This window comes from Triturus cristatus, chromosome 6, assembly GCF_964204655.1.
Source record: "Triturus cristatus chromosome 6, aTriCri1.1, whole genome shotgun sequence".
Classification (NCBI taxonomy): domain Eukaryota; kingdom Metazoa; phylum Chordata; class Amphibia; order Caudata; family Salamandridae; genus Triturus; species Triturus cristatus.
In genome coordinates this window covers 1,790,776,543-1,790,803,241 of record NC_140589.1, presented here as the reverse complement: position 1 = coordinate 1,790,803,241, position 26,699 = coordinate 1,790,776,543, and the positions used below count along the sequence as shown (strand labels likewise).

Below are 26,699 nucleotides of genomic sequence, written 5' to 3'. Positions count from 1 at the left end.
GAGTGCATGTGGTGAGATAGGCCTGCCCTCCCATAGGAATGCATGGGGAATGTATGTGTCCCTAGTAGTTCCTGATGCGTGGGGTGTGCAGGCCCGAGTTTGGTATGTGCGGACTCGTGGGAGTGAATGCTGCGCGATGATGTGTGCGGTGTGCATGTACCTAGTGTGGAAGTGCCACTTCTAGAAGTGGGCACTTCTGTGTGCAGTGTGTCTGTCGCGTGATTGGCTGGTCATGTCATGTGACGGGCTAGGGATTCCCCAGAGTCAGGATGAGTCACCCAGTGGTGAATGGGGAGATCAGCAGCTAGATGGGTGGGAGGAGTACACCTGGGTCCTGAATAGGACAGGGTTTTCCACACACAATGCTGGCCCCGCCCCCTGCGGTGCGACTGACGACCCTAGCCCTGCCAATGAATAGAGTGAGGGGCTGAGCACATCAAGGGTGCTCCCCAACCAGCTGCGACTGGTTTTCCCCCTCACCCTGAACCCAGAACAAAGGGGTTTGCTGTATAAAAATGGGGCTGTGTCCCCACAGAAACTGTTCTCTGCCAGGATCTTACCTGAGGGGGGCTGCTGCTGCTGCTGCTGGACCAGAGGACCGCCACTTGGATTACCTCCCTGCCTGGAGGCCCAGTGAGCTGGCTCTGGGTCCAGCCTTGCCCCCCTGCCTTTTGAAGAACTTTGCTGGACTTTTGTGTTTACTGGCACCCCTAAGCGCCTGGGAGCGCTTTTCTCTGCCTTACAGCGCTAGGAGCGCTCTCTCTGTGGCCTCAGCGCTTCTAGAGCGCTCCGTGTCGTGTCTGCAGCGGTGCCGAGCTGCTCCTCCTGGAAGAGGGAATCCCCGGCGTAGGGATTCCCCCTCGGGTTGCCAAGATCGAAGCGGGTGCCCACCCCACACTGTGCGCTCGTTGGCGGGTGCCCACCCCGCTTATTTAATTATTTCGGAGGCCGGTGCCCACCCGGCATTTGCCCCGCTTATTTATTTATTTCCCTACGGCGGGTGCCCACCCCGCCGTATATTAGATATTGCATCCTGCTTATTGCGAGGGAGCCCACCCCTCTTGTGAGGTTACAATCACCGCCGCGGCCCGAGCCGCGCATTGGAATCCCCCGGGCCGCTGCCTAGCGCGACCCGGAAGGTGGAGACCCCATGGGCGGGACTTCCAAAAAGGGAAGCCCCGCGAGAGGAGAGTCCGCGCCGGGACCAAGAAGAAGAAGACGGGAGAGCACGGGAGCCTACCCCGCCTCCCCGAGTGCAGAGATTGAAAGCCCCGCAGACCGGAGTCCTGCCTTTGCCACCTCTCCCCCAGCCGGTAAGAGTTAAAGGGAGTCCGGGTGGGGAGAGGCGGAAGCAGAGCGGCCCCGCTCCACAGCGGACCGCTCCAACGGGGGCATTTTGCTTAAGAGCCGTGAAGGCTCCAACGAAGGGGGCAGCGCTTGTCTTTTGAGCGCGAGGCGCTCCAACGGTGGGGGCCATTGTCGCTACGGGGGCATGTTGTGAAAGAGTCCCCCGTGTGGGACTCCAACGAAGGGGGCAGCGCTTGTCTTTTGAGCGCGAGGCGCTCCAACGAAGGCCCACATTGCTTGGATGCTCTAAACGTTTCTGGGGGCATTATTCATTGGCATTGCAGAGCGCGAGTGGCGCTCCAACGTAGAGGGTCATTCTTGTGTTGTGGCAATCAGAGCGGCCCCAGAAGGCAGCGGGCCGCTCCCACGTTCTAGGGGCACCATTCCTTTCGAGCCCACGAGGCTCTAACGGGGCACATTTGTTTATTGAGCCCACCAGGCTCCAACGTTTGGGGGCATTCTTGTTGGCAGAGCCCAGAGAGGCTCCAAAGTATGCCACATTTGTTTTGAAAGGCACAGTGGTGCCCTCGCTCACTTCTCCAGCTGCCCAGCAGTTCGTGGGCAGCTGCAACGTTTAGGTTGTCCCTTGTGCGCGCTGGCTTGCGCAGCCTGCCCAGTCGCGCCCTGACATTAGTGGATTGGTCATTTCTGCACCCCTGAGAGGCCAGTTGGCCTGGGGACAGTTTTTCTGTATTGCGCCCTCCCTTAGGGTACCTGGTGATTTTTATATATGTACTTTTGCGCCTGCGCAATGTCTTTATGATATCCTCCTTCCTAAACTGTGTTTATACATTGGAGATTGTTTTACTAATAGTAGTCATGCTAGTGTGATGACGCTGAGGTCATTATTGCGCCAGTAGTTACTGGTTGTGTGCTATATGTTCTATTTTTAGTGCTACAGTGATTGTAAGTGCTATGGTCTAAAGTTTTTATTCCTATGTTCTAAAGTATTATTCCTACGTTCTAAGTGCTATTTCTACAAAGTGCTAATTCCTGACAGTGGTCCATGTGGCCCTGTCCCCTGTATATATAATCCCTTGTAAATTCTGCCCGTGCCTGTCGGCACATTGGAAAGTGTGTATTTTTATCTAATGTGTTGTGTATAATACAAAGGTTATTTTTATTTAATACCTTGTGTGGAGTTTCCTTTGTGGTGGGCCTTGGGTGTTGTTGCTGGGTGTGCGCGCAAACGCTTTACACATCGCCTCAGGGATAAGCCTGTCTGCTCGTGCCAAGCTACCAAGGGGGTGAGCAGGGGTTATCTTTGGCGTGTAACTTCCTTGCCCTGACTAGAGTGGTGGTTTCTGCCTGACTTTGGCGCAAGCCTTAGCCAACCAGAAATCCCATTTCTAACATTGGTGATCAGCGGTGGGATTTGGACTTGCGTTTGCGCTGTACCGCAGCGGCAACTGGCCACACTACAAAACTCTGCATTTAGATAAATCACATGGTATAGGGATTATTGTTCTAAGTTGTTTTTAATTGTCATTTCTTTGGAAATGTGTTTTTGTGCACTGTGAGTTAGGTGTCGGGAGGGTAGATCATCCCCCTTAGTGCATTGTGTTTTCTGGATTCACCAGAGGGTGGGATCCAGTGGTGGCAGCGTAATAGTGTCCTGTACATTTGTCCCCCGCCCTGCGCCCAGAGTTGGTACCTGTGTCACGTGGTGGTCAGGTTGAGGAATCAGGGGTGGTAGAAACTGCCTTACCAGTCCGAGGGGAGGGTTGTGTGTGGATGAATGATGTGTGGCACTAGGCAAGTGAGTGTGAGTTCTCTAGGTTAGAGAGCTTGCTGAATCTTTTTGTGAATTGTGTACTCCTGTTAAGCTCAGACCCCTAGGTTCCCTGTGTGATCTTTTCTCTAGAACGTCTGCCAGAATGGAGCCTGCTTTTGATCTCAGTGATCTAGTTTATTACAGTATGCAGGAGTTGGAAAGGTTCTGTAGAGAGAGAAACATAGGGGTGAGAGAGTCAGACACGGTGTACGAATTGAGGAACTACATGATTGGATGGCAAGCAGATGAATGGAAACGTGAGCGCAGTGAGGAAGAAAGGGCCCGGGCCTCACACCTGGAGGGTGGTGGGTCTGTGGTGAGCCCTGAAGACTCAGAAGAAGATGACAGTACCTGGACGCCAGTAGAGAGTGAGGACCCCGTAGGTAGGGAGTCCCTTGCTGGGTCCAGCGTAGAAGATAGCGCCTCATCCCTTTCCCTGTCCCCTGAGCACAGTGGTAGTTTTCTGGATTCCCCAGTGAGGGTGGAGTCCAGGGGGGGGCAGCAATATAAAGTGCAGTATAGAGAGTCCCAGTCCCAGTTCCCCGAGTATGGTACCTTGTTCCCGAGAGGAGGAATGTAGGTTGAAGTTCAGGGGCAGTAAGAAGCTGTCTCACCAGTCTTGGGAGGAGGCTGTGGAGGAATGTCATGATGCCCTGGTGGACTGGTTGGTGTTTAACCCGGAGCAGGATTTGGATGGAGTACTAAATATGATTATCAAGGAGCAGATGCTCAGTAGTTGTTCTCCAGGGTTGCGCCAACACCTGTTGAGGTATAACTCTTTTTGTCCATTTGAACTTGCAGAGGAAGCAGACCGCTGGGAAAGGGCCAGAGGTTCTCTAGTGTCATTAGTGAGTGATTCCAACAATAGTGGGTCAGAGATCCTCCAGCCCAGCGTGGTGGAGGAGGCTCAGTGTAGCCCAGCTAGGTCCCAGGATAGCGAGGAGGGTGTAGGGGCTCACTGCCTGGCTCAGTGGAGCAGGAGTGAGGGGGTGACCGAGGGTCCCCAGACGCCCGAAACCCTGCCTCAGGACTTGGATGGTTTCATGAGGGAACACCAAGTTGGGGACCTAGGCTGTCCTGTTAGTCCACTTGAGGAAGATCTCTTAGTGAGTGGAGGACCTGGAGCACCTGTAACCAGGGCTCCTGTGGTTCTGGAGTCTGGCGGTACCGCTCCGGTAGGGAGGGTACAGGAGTCCAGCGTGAGTGATTGGGGGATGAGTTCCCCAGTGGAAGAGCCGGTGGGTCAGGGACTTCCCAGTTGGGCTAGGTTCCCGTGTAGTGACCAGGGTGACACCACTTCTGTTCTGGGGGATCTCCGTGCACTGTCAGGTGGACAGGGGACGGGAGATCAGCGCCAGACAGACAGTCGCTCGACATATGTGTCATTTGATAGCCTCAGGGGGATGGAGTGGAGATCCCCAGAAGTCCTGGAGTGCCAGGCAATTATTCCACCAAAGGTTCTAGGCCGGAGGTTGGAAGGCCAGGTTCGGGATCAGCCTGACCTGAAGGGTGGGACGTCTGTAATCAGCGTCCCGACCAGTTCTTCTTCCAGAGGTACCGCCCCAGTTGGTAGGGAGCAGGGTTCTGGAAGGGGGTGCAGAGGGTGGGAGAGCCCACCTCTGCCCCCGGTACAACCTGAGGGGTTAAACCCTGGGTTGGAATGGCGTTCTAGGTGTACCCCTCGCCAGAGGAGGAGGAACCCTAGGAGAAGAGGTAGGGGGAGGAGAGCCTTCCCTGAGACTCCTGGTCCGCCTGAGGGTGTAGACCCTAGGCTGGAGAACCAGTGGCAGTCTAGTCCTGTCTTTCAGAGAGGAAGAGTGGAGAATGGCCGCTATGTGCCAGGGGTTACTACCCCCCACTCTGTGGTTAGGCAAAGACCAGTGGCACCTGGGTGGCCTAGGGCCTGGTCATGGCCGCGGACAGCTTGGGAGTACCAGTGGGGTAGCCCAGTTGGTCCAGACAGTGGTGTTAGAAAGAATTCCATGTGTTCACCGTGGCGTAGAACCGGAGGGTGTCCCTGCAGTTGCGGGCCCGCGTCCGTGTTCTATCGCCCCAAGCAGGGAAGTCCATCACGGTGGTGATTGGGCTGCCCTGCGTTTTGGCTGGAAGGGGGTTGTGTTGGACTTGGCCCTTCTGGCAGGTTCACCCCTGAACTTTTTTTTGCTTTTTACTGATGACTTGGTGTGGTGATTTTTTGGTTTCTGTGCACTTTCCCTGTGTCCCAGGGTAAAGTGCGTGCGTGCTCTGAGTGCATGTGGTGAGATAGGCCTGCCCTCCCATAGGAATGCATGGGGAATGTATGTGTCCCTAGTAGTTCCTGATGCGTGGGGTGTGCAGGCCCGAGTTTGGTATGTGCGGACTCGTGGGAGTGAATGCTGCGCGATGATGTGTGCGGCGTGCATGTACCTAGTGTGGAAGTGCCACTTCTAGAAGTGGGCACTTCTGTGTGCAGTGTGTCTGTCGCGTGATTGGCTGGTCATGTCATGTGACGGGCTAGGGATTCCCCAGAGTCAGGATGAGTCACCCAGTGGTGAATGGGGAGATCAGCAGCTAGATGGGTGGGAGGAGTACACCTGGGTCCTGAATAGGACAGGGTTTTCCACACACAATGCTGGCCCCGCCCCCTGCGGTGCGACTGACGACCCTAGCCCTGCCAATGAATAGAGTGAGGGGCTGAGCACATCAAGGGTGCTCCCCAACCAGCTGCGACTGGTTTTCCCCCTCACCCTGAACCCAGAACAAAGGGGTTTGCTGTATAAAAATGGGGCTGTGTCCCCACAGAAACTGTTCTCTGCCAGGATCTTACCTGAGGGGGACTGCTGCTGCTGCTGCTGGACCAGAGGACCGCCACTTGGATTACCTCCCTGCCTGGAGGCCCAGTGAGCTGGCTCTGGGTCCAGCCTTGCCCCCCTGCCTTTTGAAGAACTTTGCTGGACTTTTGTGTTTACTGGCACCCCTAAGCGCCTGGGAGCGCTTTTCTCTGCCTTACAGCGCTAGGAGCGCTCTCTCTGTGGCCCCAGCGCTTCTAGAGCGCTCCATGTCGTGTCTGCAGCGGTGCCGAGCTGCTCCTCCTGGAAGAGGGAATCCCCGGCGTAGGGATTCCCCCTCGGGTGGCCAAGATCGAAGCGGGTGCCCACCCCGCACTGTGCGCTCGTTGGCGGGTGCCCACCCCGCTTATTTAATTATTTCGGAGGCCGGTGCCCACCCGGCATTTGCCCCGCTTATTTAGTTATTTCCCTACGGCGGGTGCCCACCCCGCCGTATATTAGATATTGCATCCTGCTTATTGCGAGGGAGCCCACCCCTCTTGTGAGGTTACAATCACCGCCGCGGCCCGAGCCGCGCATTGGAATCCCCCGGGCCGCTGCCTAGCGCGACCCGGAAGGTGGAGACCCCGTGGGCGGGACTTCCAAAAAGGGAAGCCCCGCGAGAGGAGAGTCCGCGCCGGGACCAAGAAGAAGAAGACGGGAGAGCACGGGAGCCTACCCCGCCTCCCCGAGTGCAGAGATTGAAAGCCCCGCAGACCGGAGTCCTGCCTTCGCCACCTCTCCCCCAGCCGGTAAGAGTTAAAGGGAGTCCGGGTGGGGAGAGGCGGAAGCAGAGCGGCCCCGCTCCACAGCGGACCGCTCCAACGGGGGCATTTTGCTTAAGAGCCGTGAAGGCTCCAACGAAGGGGGCAGCGCTTGTCTTTTGAGCGCGAGGCGCTCCAACGGTGGGGGCCATTGTCGCTACGGGGGCATGTTGTGAAAGAGTCCCCCGTGTGGGACTCCAAAGAAGGGGGCAGCGCTTGTCTTTTGAGTGCGAGGCGCTCCAACGAAGGCCCACATTGCATGGATGCTCTAAACGTTTCTGGGGGCATTATTCATTGGCATTGCAGAGCGCGAGTGGCGCTCCAACGTAGAGGGTCATTCTTGTGTTGTGGCAATCAGAGCGGCCCCAGAAGGCAGCGGGCCGCTCCCACGTTCTAGGGGCACCATTCCTTTCGAGCCCACGAGGCTCTAACGGGGCACATTTGTTTATTGAGCCCACCAGGCTCCAACGTTTGGGGGCATTCTTGTTGGCAGAGCCCAGAGAGGCTCCAAAGTATGCCACATTTGTTTTGAAAGGCACAGTGGTGCCCTCGCTCACTTCTCCAGCTGCCCAGCACTTCGTGGGCAGCTGCAACGTTTAGGTTGTCCCTTGTGCGCGCTGGCTTGCGCAGCCTGCCCAGTCGCGCCCTGACATTAGTGGATTGGTCATTTCTGCACCCCTGAGAGGCCAGTTGGCCTGGGGACAGTTTTTCTGTATTGCGCCCTCCCTTAGGGTACCTGGTGATTTTTATATATGTACTTTTGCGCCTGCGCAATGTCTTTATGATATCCTCCTTCCTAAACTGTGTTTATACATTGGAGATTGTTTTACTAATAGTAGTCATGCTAGTGTGATGACGCTGAGGTCATTATTGCGCCAGTAGTTACTGGTTGTGTGCTATATGTTCTATTTTTAGTGCTACAGTGATTGTAAGTGCTATGGTCTAAAGTTTTTATTCCTATGTTCTAAAGTATTATTCCTATGTTCTAAGTGCTATTTCTACAAAGTGCTAATTCCTGACAGTGGTCCATGTGGCCCTGTCCCCTGTATATATAATCCCTTGTAAATTCTGCCCGTGCCTGTCGGCACATTGTAAAGTGTGTATTTTTATCTAATGTGTTGTGTATAATACAAAGGTTATTTTTATATAATACCTTGTGTGGAGTTTCCTTTGTGGTGGGCCTTGGGTGTTGTTGCTGGGTGCGCGCGCAAACGCTTTACACATCGCCTCAGGGATAAGCCTGTCTGCTCGTGCCAAGCTACCAAGGGGGTGAGCAGGGGTTATCTTTGGCGTGTAACTTCCTTGCCCTGACTAGAGTGGTGGTTTCTGCCTGACTTTGGCGCAAGCCTTAGCCAACCAGAAATCCCATTTCTAACAGGCCTGGTAAATGTCACTCTGATAATCTTATATTGTTGGGCCTGGTTTTGAGGATGGTGGGGACCCTTATATTTAGAAAAAGGGGGCACACCTCTTGAGAGAAAATTCTGGGGTTTAAATTATTGGTGTGCAACAGAATATTCTTGCCCTGCTCCCACATACATATATAAAAAAAGAAAGTTAAGTGCAACCTAGGACAATATATTTAACTGTTTGGCGACAGACTTCAGTGTTTACAAAGTTTATTTTCACACATGGGGAGATTTCATTTGTAGATGCTTATATCAAGGAAGGACCTACAAAGGCTAGATTCCCAGGTGTGCTGATTAATGATGTAAGAGCAACACTATTAGTATTATTAGTATTATTTAGTTCAAGGATAGAATTTAAGGATTTTAAGTGTTAGTTGCTAGACAAAGATTTATTCGTTAAAAAAATGAACTATTTAAAGGCTTAAGAAATAATGTTAAAAATAAAAAACGAAAAAAATAATGCAATTTAATTATATAAAACCCATTAGTCTGAACTATTTGCAATCCGAAGTATAAGCTCCAAAGTAATGGAGTGTTATGTGTTTGTAAGGAAAAATATGTCATAAAACCCTGCCCACCTTTGTGAAGATTTCTATATTGCTACTATTGGAAACCGGTGTGGGCCACACACATTGCTGATCCATTAAACCTACAAAACTGCAACACTAAAATAAATGCCAACGTTTTAGCCAATAGGCATAAGTAGTTAGCTGCCAGGTTGCATGCACCAGACCTATCTGTCTGAGACCAGAGTACGTCTACTTCACCTAGTCTGAGAAAATGGCATTTTAAACGATCATAGAGCGAAGATGATGAAAGTAAGACCCTAATCATGCTGGATGGTGCTAATCTGGGTGGATCCTTACATTAGAAATAGCCATTTAAGGTTATAGCAACTTTGCCTTCAAGTGTAGTTGAGAAAGAAAACAAGTTTCACTTGTTCATTGAATCCCCTAGGCACGACACAGTCAAGTCCTCTGATCCTCAATGTGTCTCTCTGAAGTAGGATTTGTGGTCTATTGCCTCTTATTTCCAGTTGAGGTACTACCTCTAGAAGCCAAATGCTCAATTGTGTCAATGTCCTTTGAAATGCATGGACACTGTAGATTTACTTCGGGTTTCTTTTTCATTTTGCCAATGCAGGTTCGGCTGTACGGACATTTCAACATTTAGACTCAGTAGCTAGTACGATAAATTGCAAAAGTGTTTAAGAAGATCACTCTTGTGTGTAGATGTAAAGCTGTGTCCCCCGCCCACCAAACCCCTGCCCCCAGATTGTGCTGCTGCAATATAGCACAGTGAAGAAGAAAGATGTATGTACCAAAGTACTTGCTTTATTTCAATATTTTTGTACTCTCTACAGGGTCACTAAATGATTATTAACTTTACTACATTTATATGTAAACATTGGATTGTAAGAAAATCGATTTCATGAATATGCTGAATAACGCGTAAGATTTTGTGCCCTTGAACGAACACAAATGTGGTATAGGAGAGGACATTTCAGATTTATTTCATCCTATGCATTTGGTAACATAATATAAATGACAATTTAAAAAATTCCCTAAAACTCAACTGATTCTGTATTGTTATAATGGGGAATAAACATCTTCCTACTTACATCTAATCTCTGTTACAAGTTGTCTCTACAGTTAATCTAGATCGTGGTACCTTGCTCAGGGTGCTTGCAAGAGAGGACATCTCCTCATTCCAAGGCCCCACCGTCTTTTTATATGTTATTTACTGTTGAGACCCCTGTAAGCCCTAAATGACACAATGACGCATGACCTTATAAGTACTTTAGTAAGTAGATTGCAACAGTGCTAATCACCTATGCGTTCTTCAAGTGGCTTATCCCACATGCGATTGTGCTATGGTCAAGATGTACTATAGTTCTGGTCACAAAACGTAGTTGCAATTTAGGACTGGTGTTTGTGAAAAAGACTATTATTTTGCAAACCATCCTATGTACTAATAGATTGGTTTGCAAAAAGGAGTTCACATTGAATTGTAAGTCAACCTACCTAATTATTATTCATTAGATCAGTTACAAATTGTGACTCACTCTGATTGGTCACAATTACAGGGATGGTGGCCTGCCAGGGTCAACAGAACACCATGTCTGTGACTGATTTTTAATAAAGTAAACGTTAGCTTTTGTAAATAAGCACAATCGATTTCCTTAACCCCTTCAGCGCGGCGCGGATTTCCGCGCCACGCTGAAGGTTCCGTGCGCGGGCGGGGCCATGACGGAACGGTTCAGTCATGCGCACAGCGCAACCGACGTGCATGACGGAACCGTTCCGTCATGCGCGTCGAAGGGGTTAAAGTAAATAAGTCGATTTTTTTTTAGGGTTTCAGAAAGAGTTGGCAGTTATCTTCTGGATCTATGCCAACTCCCCCTGAAAATGTTACTTTAATGTCCAAAGGCAACTCCTTGTCTTTTTTTTTTTTTTTTTTCCAAAACACATTTTATTGAACTTTTGTGGTACATTGCGACAGGAGCCAATTGCATAGAATCAAGCTGAAATCTGTTACAACATGGTACCAGTATATCAAACATCAACTGGAGCCTGTGAAGACACAGACAAACAAAACAACAGCCAACCCCTTCCCTTTTGAGAACTTGGGAATCAGTAACTTTTCAATAGTTTGTGAATGGAATTCTGGTGACAAGCCATAGATGCATACTTTACGGATTAGTAGATTAGAATGTGTACCAACAACACGCCCCTTCTAAATTGAAAATTGGGAACCATTTAGACACCCATTTTAGGAGTTGACAGAGGGTTACCCGGTCCTAAAGTGGGTGGTTTCATACATATGTAAACCTACTTTCCAGTCGTAAACACTCCAACTTTGCCAATTAGAGTGTCCACTAATGGAAAATAGGTTAGTGCTCCCATTTTGGTCCTAAGTGCTCGTTAAGTTTCTGATTCAATGGTAGAAGGCTATTGTATTTTAAAAGTGAGACTTTATATAAAATATTGTTATCATTGCTGTATCCAGATGGATGATGACCTGACCCACATTTGCCCAAACAAGAATATCACACTTTTTTAAAGATGTTCCTTTGTAAAACATAACCGTTGAATTACTGAGGCACCATATGAAGTGAAAACAATAGTAAATGCATTGTGTCATTCTAATGTAAACATAATATTTGAAATGTGACGTGCTGAACTGAGAATTTATTGATAATAATTTGGATGACATGCATGATCTAAGTGAGGAGGACAAACTATTTGCTTGTTTGTGATGAAGTGCCATAGCTTGCTCCTGTAACAGTGAGTCACTGTTTGCAAACATCTCACATTTGTTCCAGTGCTTTTCTTCTTCATTTTAAGATATTATTTTTAACCAAGAAAGACCTTCTGTATATTTTGCCTCCCCCCCTCTCACAATAATGTCTCCAAAGTCTTTGAAACTCATTAAAATTGACATAGTCGCTCTAGTGGCTACTTATGCACAAAGCTGTATCAGACTCCTGTCTGCGAATGACCTATTTGTAAATACATACACCTGACTTACGAAAGGCGCTGAAATACCATACGATTGGAATATAAATGCCAAGAAACAGCAGCAAAAAAATAACAAAACAACCATAAGGTTTTCACTATTGTTGCTGGCCAGACTGAAAGCCACCTTCCAATGTGACTGGCAAGCAGTGAGAAGAGAATTAAGTGGATGCCAATCTTTCTGCATGCCCTTATTTATTTCTGCTCCTACATCCTTTCTGTAGAGTCATAGACCCCCGCCAGCATTCTATCTCCCATAGTTAGTGCTGCCCAGGTGGTGCCAGATGTTCCCATTCAGCAGCTCCATGGTCTTACAGTACTCATCATCTTCTGAGCAGCTCTTCAGAACAGCCTCACCACGCACCTCCAGACCATCACCTCACTTCCAGAAGTCCCATTGGTCCTCAAGACCTGGGTGTTTGAATATGGCTCTGGGCCTAAAAGTTCCAGGATACCCTATTGGGTGATTAGCAGCACTTTACAAATCCTGATTGATTGATTGATTCAATCATCCATCGAAGGAACACCGTAAACGTCTGGTAGTGTCTGGTGCATAGATTACACCAAGGAGCAAGGACACGCAGGAGTGCACGCCCCCTGCTGGACTAATTGTTCATTACACTGCGTGCATGACCAGCGGAGCTATGCAGCATGGGTTGACAAATGATGTGGCAGGCTTCAGTAAATTATACAATAAAGAAAGAGGAAAGCAGCCAGCAGCACAATAAAGGTAGATTATAAAGCATATCGTGATTAAAGTAACATTGGGCAGCACATTCTGTGGCATTATTATATAACTGCTTAACATTTTATCACTCCTAAAATATCAGCCTTTAGTAATAAAATTATACACTTACATCAGAAACTAATTACAGTGTTATTCACCAGCAGTGAATGATTGTATATTAAATATCAAGTAATGACAATATCTCAACTTTGCCCTTTCTCCTTCACGCGGTAAAATCGATTGTATAACACGTATATGATAAATGCCTAATAAGCAGATATACTTTTGCTTTTGCAGCAAGCCTACAAGTAAACACATTTATAAGATGTACCCAAATAATTGAGTGTATCACTTTAATGATCCTAAATGTGTAACACATTTACCCTGTGTTCATATAATTACTTTGTTCCAAAAAAAGAGAATTATTAAATTTTATTATTTAAATAATCCTGTTTCTTGTACTCTGTATGCCAGGAGGCCAGTACAGAGGAGCAAGAGGGACAAGAAGTGCAAGGAATCAGAGTGCATCTTAGAACATGTGGATGTGCTGGAAGTTTGCAGTTGAAGCTCTGTTCCTTGTGGTGCCACCAGCCGCAGCAAAATAAAACAAAATAAACCCTCCAATTTCCTGGCGCCAGTCCTCTCTGTTCTCCGGGACAACAGTCTCATACCTGCTCAACCCCCAAAGTAATGCATCTCTGTACAACAGTGTGTATTGTCAGACAGCAGCCCCATTGCACTTGAGCTGAAGGATGGACAGGCGAACTGCATCTTAAGGGTGGAGGGGAAACAGCAAAATGCAAATGGGTCTGTCCGACCGTAAGAGATCAAAATACTGAAGAGTAAAAGATTATTGGTGGAGCTTGCAAACCTTTGGAAATACTTGTATTCCAATGAATATGTGAGAATAGAACTACATAAATGGATTGAAATGAACTTACAGACAGACAGGTGAAAGAAAGAGTGCCAGAGGGAGTGAGATACACAGGAAAGAGCAGTAAAAGTGAGACAGATGTGGAGGGACAGAGACATGTCAATAAAGAAAGAGAGGCATGGAGGTAGGCAATGCACCACAGAGAGAAAAAGAGACAGAGGAAGACAGATCTACAAATAGAGTAAAAGAGCGAGAGAAGGAGAGAAACAGACTTACAGAGAGGGATCGACAGGGAATGCGTGAGTGTGATGGGTGCAGAGAGAGACAGAGAGCGAATAAAGGAGAATGGCTTTGCAGTGCACATACACAACTCCCTCTGGCTGCTCATGTTCTGCAATCATAGAAATAATGTTCTGCACAGTCATTGCTCCTCCTGGACAGAATCTGTTTCACTGCACCAAACACCGAGATCCACCAGGGACTTTTTTTGCTCATGTTTTGCAATCATAGAAATAATTTTCTGCACAGTCATTGCTCCTCCTGGACAGAATCTGTTTCACTGCACCAAACACCGAGATCCACCAGGGACTTTTTTTGCATTCATTCTCTTTTGTTTATAAATGATCATGGTTATTGATCACAATTCATTAAAAACAAGAGCAGGTAACAATGGTTCAACGTGGTATAAATTGATCGATGCAGAGTTCTAAAACAAATGTAAAATATCCCAGTAAGAGGCTAAATCAGACATTGTTGGCCAACATTATGATTATATATGCAGAGTTATTTTTAGTTTTTGCATAAAAAAAACATTTGAACATGGTAGAAGTATGATTCTTATACGACAGAAAAAAAGATAATTTTCTTTGTTTAACTTTTATTACATTTTTTTTTAATATGGCAAATACAAAAGCACTTTTGGTCCTCAGTACAAAGATACAAATAGTTGGTATTGCTCATTTTATTCGGAAGCATAGCCCAGGGCCAATTTATAAAGGAAATAAACAATAACCCAGACCCAGGTATAGGTTCTGGTAGCTAAGGCACGTGGTTTGATATAGGCCATCAGCTCTTACTGTACTGAAGAAGGCACTTTAGCTAAATGTTCCAAAACTTTGAGATTTCATGCAGTTGTGAACTGTGGTATTCAGTCATTAAATGTGTAAAGTACTATTTGTCTTATTACATTTGTGAATTTTGTCAACGCCAAGAGCGGTGACGTCATGCAGCTGGGTTCTGTGTTTTTAAGCTTCAAATGTGCATTGAATTCTGCTGCAACCTACTAGATAGCTGAATTCTCTCACAGTCCACAGCAATAAATGCTGAGTTGGTTTCAAACCACACACAAGTCATAGGATTAGACGTTCCAGGAGATGCATAGATACAAATGTAGTAATGCATAGAGACAGTTGCTTAATACAACATAGAAATGACATATGTAATACCACTAAATGCTCCTCGCTTTCAATGAGCTGTTCTTCATGGGGAGCCGGTGCTGTCGGCGGTTCGTGGGTGCCAAGTGGAAGCCTGATGTACTTACTTAAAACAAGATGGCTTCATTGCCGTAGCTGCACCCAAGGTGATTGTGGGTAGAGCAATGTCCGTACTGTCAAGAGGGAAATCCTTTGAGACTTGAACTGGTGTCCTTCATGCAGAACGGGATGACCTTCTTCATCTTGAAGATTTAGCCACTGGGTCGTGGTCATCCTGGAGACCGTCATTTGGGCAGTTGTCATTACCATCTTATGTAGAGCGGCACGTTCTGTTTTCTGAGACTATGGCACCCCCTCACTGTCTTCTAGCAGAACATCTCACCTCACACCTCACACCTTGCATTTCCTTTATCAGGCTTGGGTTGCTTAGTCCACTTGAATCTTTCCATTTATCCAATGCTGGGTGTGAAGTTCTCGATGTGGGTATGAGTCAGCCGACAGGGGGTAATAATTTGCACTTGTTATAGCATGTTAACAAATCTTATACGGCACTCATACTGTAGTCTTTATTCCACTCCTTGATTGGAAGGCAGGGACGTACCAGCACCAGTACTATCTGAGTATCAACTAAGTTTCCAGAAGGCAGTGAGACATGTTGTTTTTGTGGACCTGCTGACAGAGCACCAGCAGGACCCAGTCTTGCAGAGGCCACACAGACTTCCTGGTCGACTTGTCCTGCTTGTTAAATCACTCCTCTGCCTTATCTAATGTCTGATGCAAAACCTCATTTGGGGAGCTTGCAGTGCTTGCCTTTATCTGTGAACAAATACCTCCTTGGTAAAAAAAACATCTGCTTAACATCATTTTACATTTGCCAAGGTCCATTTGACATTTCCGCTTGCAGCAATTCAAAGAAGGGCTCCTGCCACTCTGATTAGGTCATGTATACATCTGTCAGGATGACCACCTTCCAGTAGAGCTTCCCAACATCCTCTCTACCTTCATTGCGAAACACGCAGGTCCATGAAGGCGCCCTTTGTTTGCCTCCAGCATTGAGGAAGTGTGGGCTCAGTTCGTTTGAGATGGTGGTGCAGGGATTCCGCATAGACCTGAGAAGCCTCAAAGTTCAGTCAAAAAGCATTTTTCCAAAGACCACATTTGTAACGTGTATGTGCTTTGAGTCGCAGGCACTTGGGTATTTGAAAATCAAACGCTGAGAAAACTAACACTGTAAGTACATTTCATCCAGGGAAGCATCACAAGTCAACAACCAACTTACCATCTGTAGATGGAGAGCTGGTCACAACACACAGCTGCATTGAATGAAACTACTACAAGGCACAGCTTAACCAATAGTCTAGTTTCACTCTTAAAAGTCATTTTAATGAGATCTAATCTCAATGCATTGAACTCATCTTATGGTGCTGGGTAAATACCTTTGTTTATAACTTCTACACATAACCTCTCCACATGCAATAATAACATGGCATGCAGTAAATATGCAGCTATTTTTTTTTACTGTTTATGTATTGCCACTATGGGCACTTCTGACCCTTCCTCACACTTAACAATGGTCATACAGCACATGTTACTCTTGCTGTTTCAGCATCTGCCACATGTATCAGGTAAATTAAAGAAACACATTGATTTAGAACACACTGCGCCTGGTCTAGCACAATAGGCAAAATACTGCATAAAGCTGCCCAGTCCCAAGGTCAGTATGGGAAGGAACATGGGTTCAGTATGTTACCACAGCAGTTGAGGCACCAGAAGGCATGTATACTACACATCCTGCCTACTCAGTACCTAGCACACTCACACTGCTGCTAGGTTATGCAGATCAGAAGCCTGGAGATTGTGGAAAAGGGCATGTGGCAGCTGGTCAATCAGAGACCAGAGGCCAGGACTTCCGGGTGAGACCGATGCTCTTCCAGAGAAGGGTAACCAGAGTTCGCTCACTATACCTTCACCTGGCAACGCTTTGTAACTTGCTCCAAGCATCTCGCTCCTGTGAATTCATCACTCAGCTTAGTATTCATGCACTTTTGTTTCCTTCGCTTCCAAATCCCATCACATGCGGCGTCCTGATTTCAAGTCTCTGGGGATGTCCAGGGTTCCAAGCCTGTAATTTGGTGGGTTCTGGAGCTGGTAACAGCTTACATTGCCTACAGACTGGAGAGTCATACTCTGATTTAGATGGTAAAAATCAAAGTGCACTGCTCTATTTTTCTCCTATTCCCTAAAGTATTTCTTCTGTTGATGCAATGTATTCATTGCGCCTGTATCCTGCTGCCTACTTCTCAGACGAGACAGAGCACTTACCATCTCATTGGAGGTGCTCCACAGTCTCTCTCCCTTCTCCTTGCATTGTTCGCCCACACGTCTGCTCTGGGGTGTTTCCATTCCACTCTGAGTGGGGTTACAGTATAACAGGGGCTATCCATAGGCCAACTCAGTAATGTTGTAGTTTGGCAGGCCTAGCCTTAGTGGACCTGTTGGAAAATCCTCTGGTACTCTCTATGGCCCATTATCTTCAGCTTCTGATCTGCATGACTGAGAGTCCATGCAAGTGTGATGTGGTGTTGAGTGGACAGCATGTCGTGTGTATCGGACCCTGAGAAGTCTTAACTGTTGTGGTAACATATGCAACCCATGTTTCTTGCCTCATTCAGATCCCACGACCTGACAAAGCTCTCTATAGTTTACATGGGCTGACCTTACTTTTTTGTATTATTTGTGGCTAAAAGTCTGGTTATGTATTTCCATACACTATTTCCTTGCCAGCCTATCGATTCATTTTTGTTTTAATAAACCTTAGAAACTTAGGACATACAACATTCAGACTATTGGTATCCAAGGAAGGCGAAACATGAAGAATTATTTTCAGTTTGCCTGCAGTGCACTATGGTGCAGTGTATTCCTCTACAAAATATAATTCTATGCAAACTCTACTAACCATAGATATCCCCCAGTGATTTAAATCATACAATATGTTTGTAATACACTGCAGGAAGGAACGTTAATTCTCTTTGGGATAAATCTGGCACAGAGGTCGGCTACCTACAACTTTACTTACACTATATTGATGTGAGTTTTCACCTAAGTCCATGTCCAGTGTGGCACCATAAACCTGTCCAATCTTTTTTTACCAACATCCCTTTGCACTCGAGGGCTTCATGACTTGCTTTTAACATTGTAAGTCTGTATTTTAAGTCATGAGAGCTATTGGCTACAAAGTCAAACCTAGTAGTGGAATGGGGACCACCCGGCAACTATACTGTGAGTTTATGTGACACTGTGACTAATAAGTCTAGACTAAAGGCTCGTCTCCATTCCTGGTTGTTTTATTATCCCTTACTACACACAGTGGGGTAATTGTACTAACATTAAGAATTGTTATTTGCAAATTGTGATTCTTACTGAATTGCTATTTGGAAATCGCAATTCCAAATGAATTAAAGTGTAAGATTTAATCTAGAGATTCCTAGTGGTTTGCAAATCAACCCTACCTTATGAATATTAATGAGGTGGGTTCCAACTTGTGACCCACTAGGAATCGCAGCCATCACAGGGATGGTGGCCTGCTGGGGTCAGCAGACCACCATGCCTGTGACTGCTTTTTAATAAAGCAGACTCTTTGTTTAATGCACTCAGTTTCCTGTAAAGGCAATGGTACCACGTTTAAAGAATAACTTTTTTGTTTACTTAAGAAGAGGCAGTTTTCCTCTTAAACACATTTTGTTTTACATTTACAAAGGGGAAGGGGCCACCAAATTGGGCCGTTTGCAACCTCAAAAATGCTTTGTACATTTGGCCCTGTGTTTTCTCTGTTTGTTTTTGTGTGAGCACTGTGACTCGGAAGTGGGAGGGAGCCTTACAAGTGCATTCCACTGCTCCACCTGAACTGCAGTGCCATGTATCAATGGTTTGAGACTGTATCATATTCTCAAATCATTGAAGGGATACCAGCACTTCAAAAGGAAGTGCTTTCCATCTGGAAAGTGGCGGCTATTCATGAGGGACAGCTTTGTATGTGGCCTACTGGCACTGCTGCAAGAAGACAGTGAAGAGAGCTGCACGCTCCCACCAATGCTACTTACAAAATGCTTATTTTGTTTTCCTTAATAAGCACTGTTCATTTAAGGGTCAAGGGCAGTAATAAAGAAAAGGAAAAAAGCAGTGGGCATTATGCAATAACGAGTGCAGCGTCAGCAATCTGCTGTAATGTGCAGTCACCCACGGCTCCATTCATAGGCATTCGAAGGTATTGATATATGAAATTCCTGTCCATTTAATGTTTTTGAGACGGGGATTAGTACATTTGTTTCAACCTAAAAATAATCTCCATTCACATCAAAGATGATGTGCAAGAAATGCTTTTAGGATGGGATGAGGTTAGCACCTTGGGCCCTGAGTTTAATGTTAGCAAGTAGCCTGCCTTCCTGGCTGAATTAGAAAATACTTCAATCAAATAGGATATTTGCCATAACAAGCCTTGGTCTCCCAAATAACTCATTGCTTGTAACCTCAATTACTAATGACAATATTTTAGTGATCTCGTTGCTATTAAATGGACCATAAAGAGTTAACATTAATAAACGACATTCCTGGGAACAGCACATCCCAGAAAGCATTCTATAACAAAGTACATGATATTACCATATAAAATGTTATGCTAAAAGCTGTTCAAATGTTTGTTACTGGAAGTACGAGTCTATGAACAGGCACTTTACAGGTTGCAGTATTAGTATGGTCTCTCAAAAGGGCAAACATTGTTTTTCCCTTACTGCAAATGGAGGTTTGTCTGATTTCCTGGAATACAGCGGCCATTTTGTTTTCCTAAGTGGCTTCCTTAGTTGTTTAAAATGGTTGCCTCGAAGTCTAAAATGTCTGTTGTTCCTGTCAGGAAATGAATCATTTGCTGTTCATAAATGGCTGCATTATGAAGTGAAAAAGTTTGCTACGACTTGCAAATAGCTATTTACTTTTGCTAAAGGTTTCTGTTTTCCAGCAGGGATTCACTGCGTTCCCTGCTCACAATGGTCAAAATAGCTGCATTCATAGATGACGTTTGATGTTTTTCCCGCAGATAAGGACTCTTTTCTTGCTGCATTTGGCAGATTCAATTACGGAAAATGCTACTTTCCAAGGAGAACATGGCTTCCTTCCTTGCTCCATATTATGTCCTTCATAAAAAAGGCTATTTTCCTTGCTCTCAAACGCTGCTTGCTTTTCTGACAAGCAGGATTATCCTTGACGAAAATGGTCACCTGCCTTCTAAAATGTGGGCTTCACTGTTTTACGCATGTCACCCCGGCATCTTCAGAGTGTCCGCAGTTAGTTTTACCCCAGTTTGAAAAGACGCACTGCATGATTGAGTCTTCGGTTCCTTTACAGGCAACATCATCCATCCATATTCGCCCGACACCTGTGAAAACAGTGACAAGGAAACTGGTTACTAGACTGCATGATCCCTCTGCCATTCTATAACCAGAAAATGCACTCTTTTATCTTTAATTTAGGTTTGCATCTTGCTGGTACTCTAGTTGTACCAAAACCAGTGCTTTATTTGAAAAATAATAAGTGCCAGAGCCCTAACCAGGAGGCCACTGCAGTGCGCACCACCCATTGCCGCGTCATGGCTGCCGATAGCGGAACCAAAACAAGTAATAACCATCTCTCCCGCCTGCCAGTGCAACAGTTCACATTATTCCGGGTCCCCAAAGCTAAAGGAATGGCTGGGGAGGCAGAAATGAGTATGTTTTAATGTATAGTGTATTCATAAACAACCGTTGTTCTGCTCATCTCTCAATTGGATGAAAAGCGCCACAATGGTGGCGCAGAGTGTCAGAAGTGTGGTGATGACAATTAAGTGCCGGTGCCAAGCAGTGTAAACCAATTAAGTGCTGGTGCCCAGCACCGGAAACCAGCATCTCAAATTAAGCACTGACCAGAGTATCACCAGCACCTGATAATAGAGATGTGCGAAACCAGCATCTCAAATTAAGCACTGACCAGAGTATCACCAGCACCTGATAATAGAGAAGTGCGAAACCAGCATCTCAAATTAAGCACTGACCAGAGTATCACCAGCACCTGATAATAGAGAAGTGCGAAACCAGCATCTCAAATTAAGCACTGACCAGAGTATCACCAGCACCTGATAATAGAGAAGTGCGAAACCAGCATCTCAAATTAAGCACTGACCAGAGTATCACCAGCACCTGATAATAGAGATGTGGATCAAGATTCAGGCCTTCTTACATGCTTGCCTACTCCTCACAATTAATTTCCTTGTTTTTACCATCATCTCAGACATATAGGGCCCGATTCACAGAATTAACTTAAGACAAAATCCTAAACTTACTACTTTTGGTATTCACAGAAGTTAGGATTTTGTCTTAAGTTTGTCTTAAGACAAACTTAAGACAGACTTAAGACAGACTTAAGACAAACTTAAGACAAACTTAAGACAGACTTAAGACAGACTTAAGACAAACTTAAGACAAACTTAAGACAGACTTAAGACAGACTTAAGACAAACTTAAGACAAACTTAAGACAAACTTAAGACAAACTTAAGACAGACTTAAGTTAGGATTTTGTCTTAAGTTTGTCTTAAGTCTGTCTTAAGTCTGTCTTAAATTTGTCTTAAGTCTGTCTTAAGTCTGTCTTAAGTTTGTCTTAAGACAAACTTAAGACAAAATCATAACTTCTGTGAATACCAAAAGTAGTAAGTTTAGAATTTTGTCTTAAGTTAGTTCTGTGAATCGGCCCCTATGTCTTGGAAGAAATACAATACAGGTTCGTAGCTGCGGTACAGGGGTATCCTGTCAACTACACAAGCTATCCCCCAAACTATCACAAACAAACGTACCACAACTTTCCTGCGTGTGCTGCACTTAATTGTATACATATTCTTAGATAATTCGTTTTTTCTCAGATGCATTCAATTACTCAGCCTGCATTATTTATGTTATTAAAATGTATCCCTAATTATATGTAATATTTTATTACATGCTGTGTTCTGTAAAAAAATTAAATCAAAAAGAAAAAATACGGTAACCCCAATATCTGTTATAAAATACTGCCATATTTAGTGGATATTTGCCTTGTCTGCACCTTTTCCAAATGATAGGAACAAACAACGAGGAACTGAAGTCTTTTCGAGTAACCGATTTCCATATCTATAACAACTTAATCATATGTTGGCTAACTTTTATAAACCAATAACCTTAGGAAAAGGTCAACGGTGTTTAAAAACAAAGCCACAGTTAAGCATTCAAAAGCCCAGTGTTTTATGGAAGAGGGCGCCCCCAATGGAAGACGCATCTTCACTATTTCTTCCTGGTGAGAAAACGTCACTTCCCATTGCCTCAGATTTAAATGCTTGACTTGTGACGGTTTAGTTGTCTTAAAGAATGCAATTGCTCCAGCCACAAGGAAAACACTTTGGGACATATTTATCATGTATTCACGCAGCACAACGCAACAAGTCACCTTGCTTCGCTGCGTGAAAGGGAAACGGCAGAAATGCGCTGTGTTTTAGATCATATGACGCTTTCCTATCTTTTGGATTGGGTGGTGCACTCTTGGCTGCCTAGCGCCAACACAGGAACCCTTGATGGAAACAGGATTGTTTTTATGCAGGAAGGGAGACCTTCCTGCACAAAACCTATTTTCAGAGGCATTTTCCTCTTTCTACATGTACTTCTTCATGCATTTAGATGCATTTCCAGGTCCATCACTAACAGTAAATCTGTGAATACGCCATAATCCACGGGTGGATGCGAGTGAACACCCACGCTCCACCCATGGAACGCCTCCCTGGGGCAGAGTAGCGCAACCCAGCGATATGCACTGCCTTGTGTTACTCTAAATTTATCAAGTCATGCAGGGCCACGCATGGTGACCTTGCATGGCTTGATAAATCTCATTTAGGTTTTGTGTCACCCTTGCACCCCATTGCGTGGGGCAAAGGTGACAAAAAACCTGGATAAATCTGGCCCTTTGTTTCAAGGATTATAGGTCTGCTCACATTCCAAAGACCCAAGAAAAGCTATTTTTCTGTAAACAAATCTGCTTGCACAGTAGAGTAAAAGACACACAATTGATGGACGGAATGCAGAACAAAACAAAACATATACGATATACCCCCAGTCAAGAGATCTAGGTTAAATCCATCATTCTTTTGCTCACCATGCCAGCCCAGTTTAGAGCTGGCCGTATGCAAATCAGTCCTGACCCTGTGCCTCATGGGAACAGTCCAGCTCGAACTGCCAAGCCAGGTCCTCCCTAGACTGGAAACAAGCATCCTAGGACTGGTTTCGGCGTTTCACCCCTTTTCAGCCAGGATAGCTTGATTCCAGTGGCACAGTGAGCCCAGGACCCACGTCTGGGCATACCTGGCGCACTTAGGACGAGAAAGCAAAAGACACACAATTGATGGACGGAATGCAGAACAAATCAAAACATTCACCCCCAGTCAAGAGATCTGGGTTACATTCATCATTCTTGTTCTCTTTTGCTCACCATGCCACCCCAGTTTAGACCTGGCCATATGCAAATCAGTCTTGACCCTGTGCCTCATGGGAACAGTCCAGCCCGAACTGCCAAGCCAGGTCCTTCCTGGACCGGAAACAAGCATCCTAGGAACTGTTTTGGGGGTTCACCCCTCTTCAGCCAGGATAGCTTGAGTCCAGTGGCACAGTGAGCCCAGGACCCACGTCTGGGTATAACCGGCGCACTTAGGGCGAGAAAGCAAAAGACACACAATTGATGGACGGAATGCAGAACAAATCAAAACATTCACCCCCAGACTGTTCCCATGAGGCACAGGGTCAAGACTGATTTGCATATGGCTGGGTTCAAACTGGAATGGCATGGTGAGCAAAAAAACGATGGATTTAGGCCCAGATCTCTGTACTGGGATGAATGTATGACATTGTTCTGCATTCTGTCCATCAACTGTTGTTTTTGCATTTGTTACCCCGAGTGGGACGGGTATGCCCAGGCGTGGGTCCCGTGCTCTCCATGCCACTGGAATCAAGCTATCCTGGCTGAAGAGGGGTGAAACCCCGAAACCGGTCCTAGGATGCTTGTGTCAAGTCAAGGAGGACCTGGCTTGGCAGTTCGGGCTGGACTGTTCCCATGAGGCACAGGGTCAAGACTGATTTGCATATAGCTGGGTTTAAACTAGAATGGCATGGTGAGCAAAAAAACGATGAATTTAGGCCCAGATCTCTGTACTGGGGTGAATGTATGACATTGTTCTGCATTCTGTCCATCAACTGTTGTTTTTGCATTTGCACAGTAGAGTATTCAGTTTAATCATTTTTACTCTATGCTCCTGGCAATAAGATGCGCACCTGCGTTTTTAAAGGCTAAGATAGTGTAAAAACAGCAGAGATATTATTTGGAAGAAGTGAGTTTTCAGTGGTTATAGATAGGATCTACGGATGACTAATTAGTGGGCACTAGTCGGCAAGTACATTTTACCATTTAATGTTTATATGGGGTTTGTGCAAAAGTATTGAATGAGAGCATTTGGAGAAAAAAATGTAATGAATGAGAATGCGCTGCATTCCTCAAACTTAGAGGGGTCATTTGCTATAGGAGTATAGATACCCTTATTTTACATGACGCAGCGCATCATCACAAAACGACATCCCCCGTTTATTTGGTTTGAATTGAAAGGGCAGCTTATTGGGCTTCTTTCAAATGTAACACACGAAAAACAATGTTACCAAGAGACGCAAAAGATAAGACACGGGGTCAAACACAAAGGACATCATTAAAAATAAAGAAAGAAAAGCGTACATGTAGGGATGGAGTTCCACATCTCTGCCTGCTTAGCAAACCTTTGCCTTTTTCTCAATTCCCAAGCATTCTCAAATGTAAGCCTTGAAAAGTGTCTCAGCTCCGGATTTCCAGGCACAGTTCTGGACATGTTATGTGACATCCCCTGCCCATGTCTATTTACCTTCTGCAGCAATGCAGCAAAGGTTGACGCACGGGGGAATTTCTTTGTGAATCGGGTGCAAGAATACAGTGATCTGAGAGCGCGTTCACTAAGGTATGTAGTCTAACACGGTGAATACAAATGTAGACGGACCGGTTCAAGGTAAGATATCTCAGTGAATGATGGTGTTCCTTAGCAGTAAGTCAAAAATGTCAATATCAACAAGGCAAGCTAAAAGGGATGGTTACCATTAAGTCATGCAGGGAAAGGGCGGTAAAGCTCAGAATTTAACCTAATACATACATTCCTGTCTTTTCCTAGTACTGGCACACAATGTGCTGCCTAGCTCCAATGTGCAAGGGCGCTATGTGGTTAGCAGGCTTGCTTTTGTGCAGGAAGGTGTATTTTCCTGCACAAAAACAATCCTCCGAGGCATTTTCCTCTTTCTACGTGTGTTGCAGAACGCAGCATGGCTTTAAAAATATATTGAAAACTCTCACTGCTGATAGAAGATGCAGATAGCACATACAAAAGTAAACTATTTACAACATGTCGCAAAGTCTAATTATTACATTAGCTTAATCACTAACAAGAAGTGCTTTGGACCACACAGGGATTGTGCGCATAACGTATAAAAGGAAGACATGCCACATTTGAAAATGGGATGCCCTGGCAGTCATAATGGTCAAAATAGTATTTACTGATCTTGGCCACACAGTTTTCCAAGGGCATGCTTTAAGATTAACAGCAACATTTTAATTTTTCGACTGGGAAAAATGCTATAGAAAACTACTTTACAGCACTGTCATATTCATCAGACATCTAATTTATTTGTGATCATAGCTTTTTGTTGAATATGTCACAAAGATGGTTTATGCAAAAAAGTGTTAACCTCTACTTGAAACCTGCACCTTCATCTGGCTGTTTCTGGCATTGCCTTTATTCATGAATTCACCACTTGTTACTAAATTAGTTTGGGAATTATTACTGATTTCTCATTCAAACTGTGTTCATGTTACAAGGCACTTGTTTAGTACCTTTTCAAACTCCAAGTTAGTAAATCAATCAGTATCTCACAGAGGGGGAGGGGAAAGTGTGTCTCAGAAAAAGAGCCAGAGAGCTAGAAAGGTAGATGCAGAGAGAGAGAGGGTGAGATAGAGTTTCTTTGAACTCGAGACCAGGAAACGTGTTTCCTTTCCAGTGGTGAAATGTGGAATGGAGCATTAAAACAGTGTTGTGGCAAGAATTCTACCAGTAGGCCCACATTACAGAATGGCCGTATTCTACAGTCGAAATAGATGGACCATGTTTGCCGGTGGTAAGCTGCCTCTCATCAGAGATGGGGCAGTACTCTTCTCTCTCCGTCATCAACCTCCTCGCATGGGAATGCACACTGTGCCACTAATTCATGCCCACTACCTCCACATTGGGTGCAATCCTTTTGGAATCACAGTGCAAACTGAAACAGGGAAGGATGCTCAGTGTTGAGCCACCCTTTCGCTGGTCATCCTGGACTACGTCTGGGGATGGTACGAATGAGTCTTTAGGACACTTACTCGGGAGTGAGAGTGATCCGGGGGTCCAAACAACCCCTAGGGAGGCGTGTTAGGGCGTATCTTACCACTGCCCTTTTTGGCGGGGAGGGTGAGTCCCACTGGTGCAAACACAGATGAAAAGACCTGTAGCATTTCCTTACTGGATTCCACTCCACCCAATTTACCATCTGGGCAGAAAATGATGATAACAGACTATGATATGTTATGAGGGCCATGCTCTCTTGGATCCACACATACTTTAGCACGAGCCCACATCAAGTCCTTCCCAGAGTGAAGGATAATGTGGCCCGTTGTTTCTAATGCATTACTTTGTGTTCCCTGCAGGACATGACATTAAAATCCCTCTTCACAAACCAGCTTTTGGATCCATCTATTAACTTAAACATTTTTGGCAGGCACTGAACTTTACATTTGGTGTGTAATTGTGTCTAATAGTGTCAGTTCTCATGTTTATTCTGCCAGGAGAATTCATTGCATTTTGTTTCCTCTGGACAATCATAGTCAAGTGCACAAAAGCCGTGTGCCAGAAA

General features: G+C 45.6%; 1 protein-coding gene across 1 annotated transcript in view; it reads right to left on the bottom strand.

Moving 5' to 3' along the window:
* Positions 1–14,080: 14,080 nt before the first annotated feature.
* The window catches only part of SCARA5 (scavenger receptor class A member 5), a 1,100,058-nt gene continuing 1,087,439 nt past the window's right edge, over positions 14,081–26,699 (bottom strand). The window contains exon 9 of the mRNA XM_085613113.1: positions 14,081–20,081. Within this exon, the coding sequence (XP_085469239.1) occupies positions 19,945–20,081 (137 nt within the window). The 3' untranslated portion in view covers positions 14,081–19,944. The remainder of the gene's footprint in view (positions 20,082–26,699) is intronic.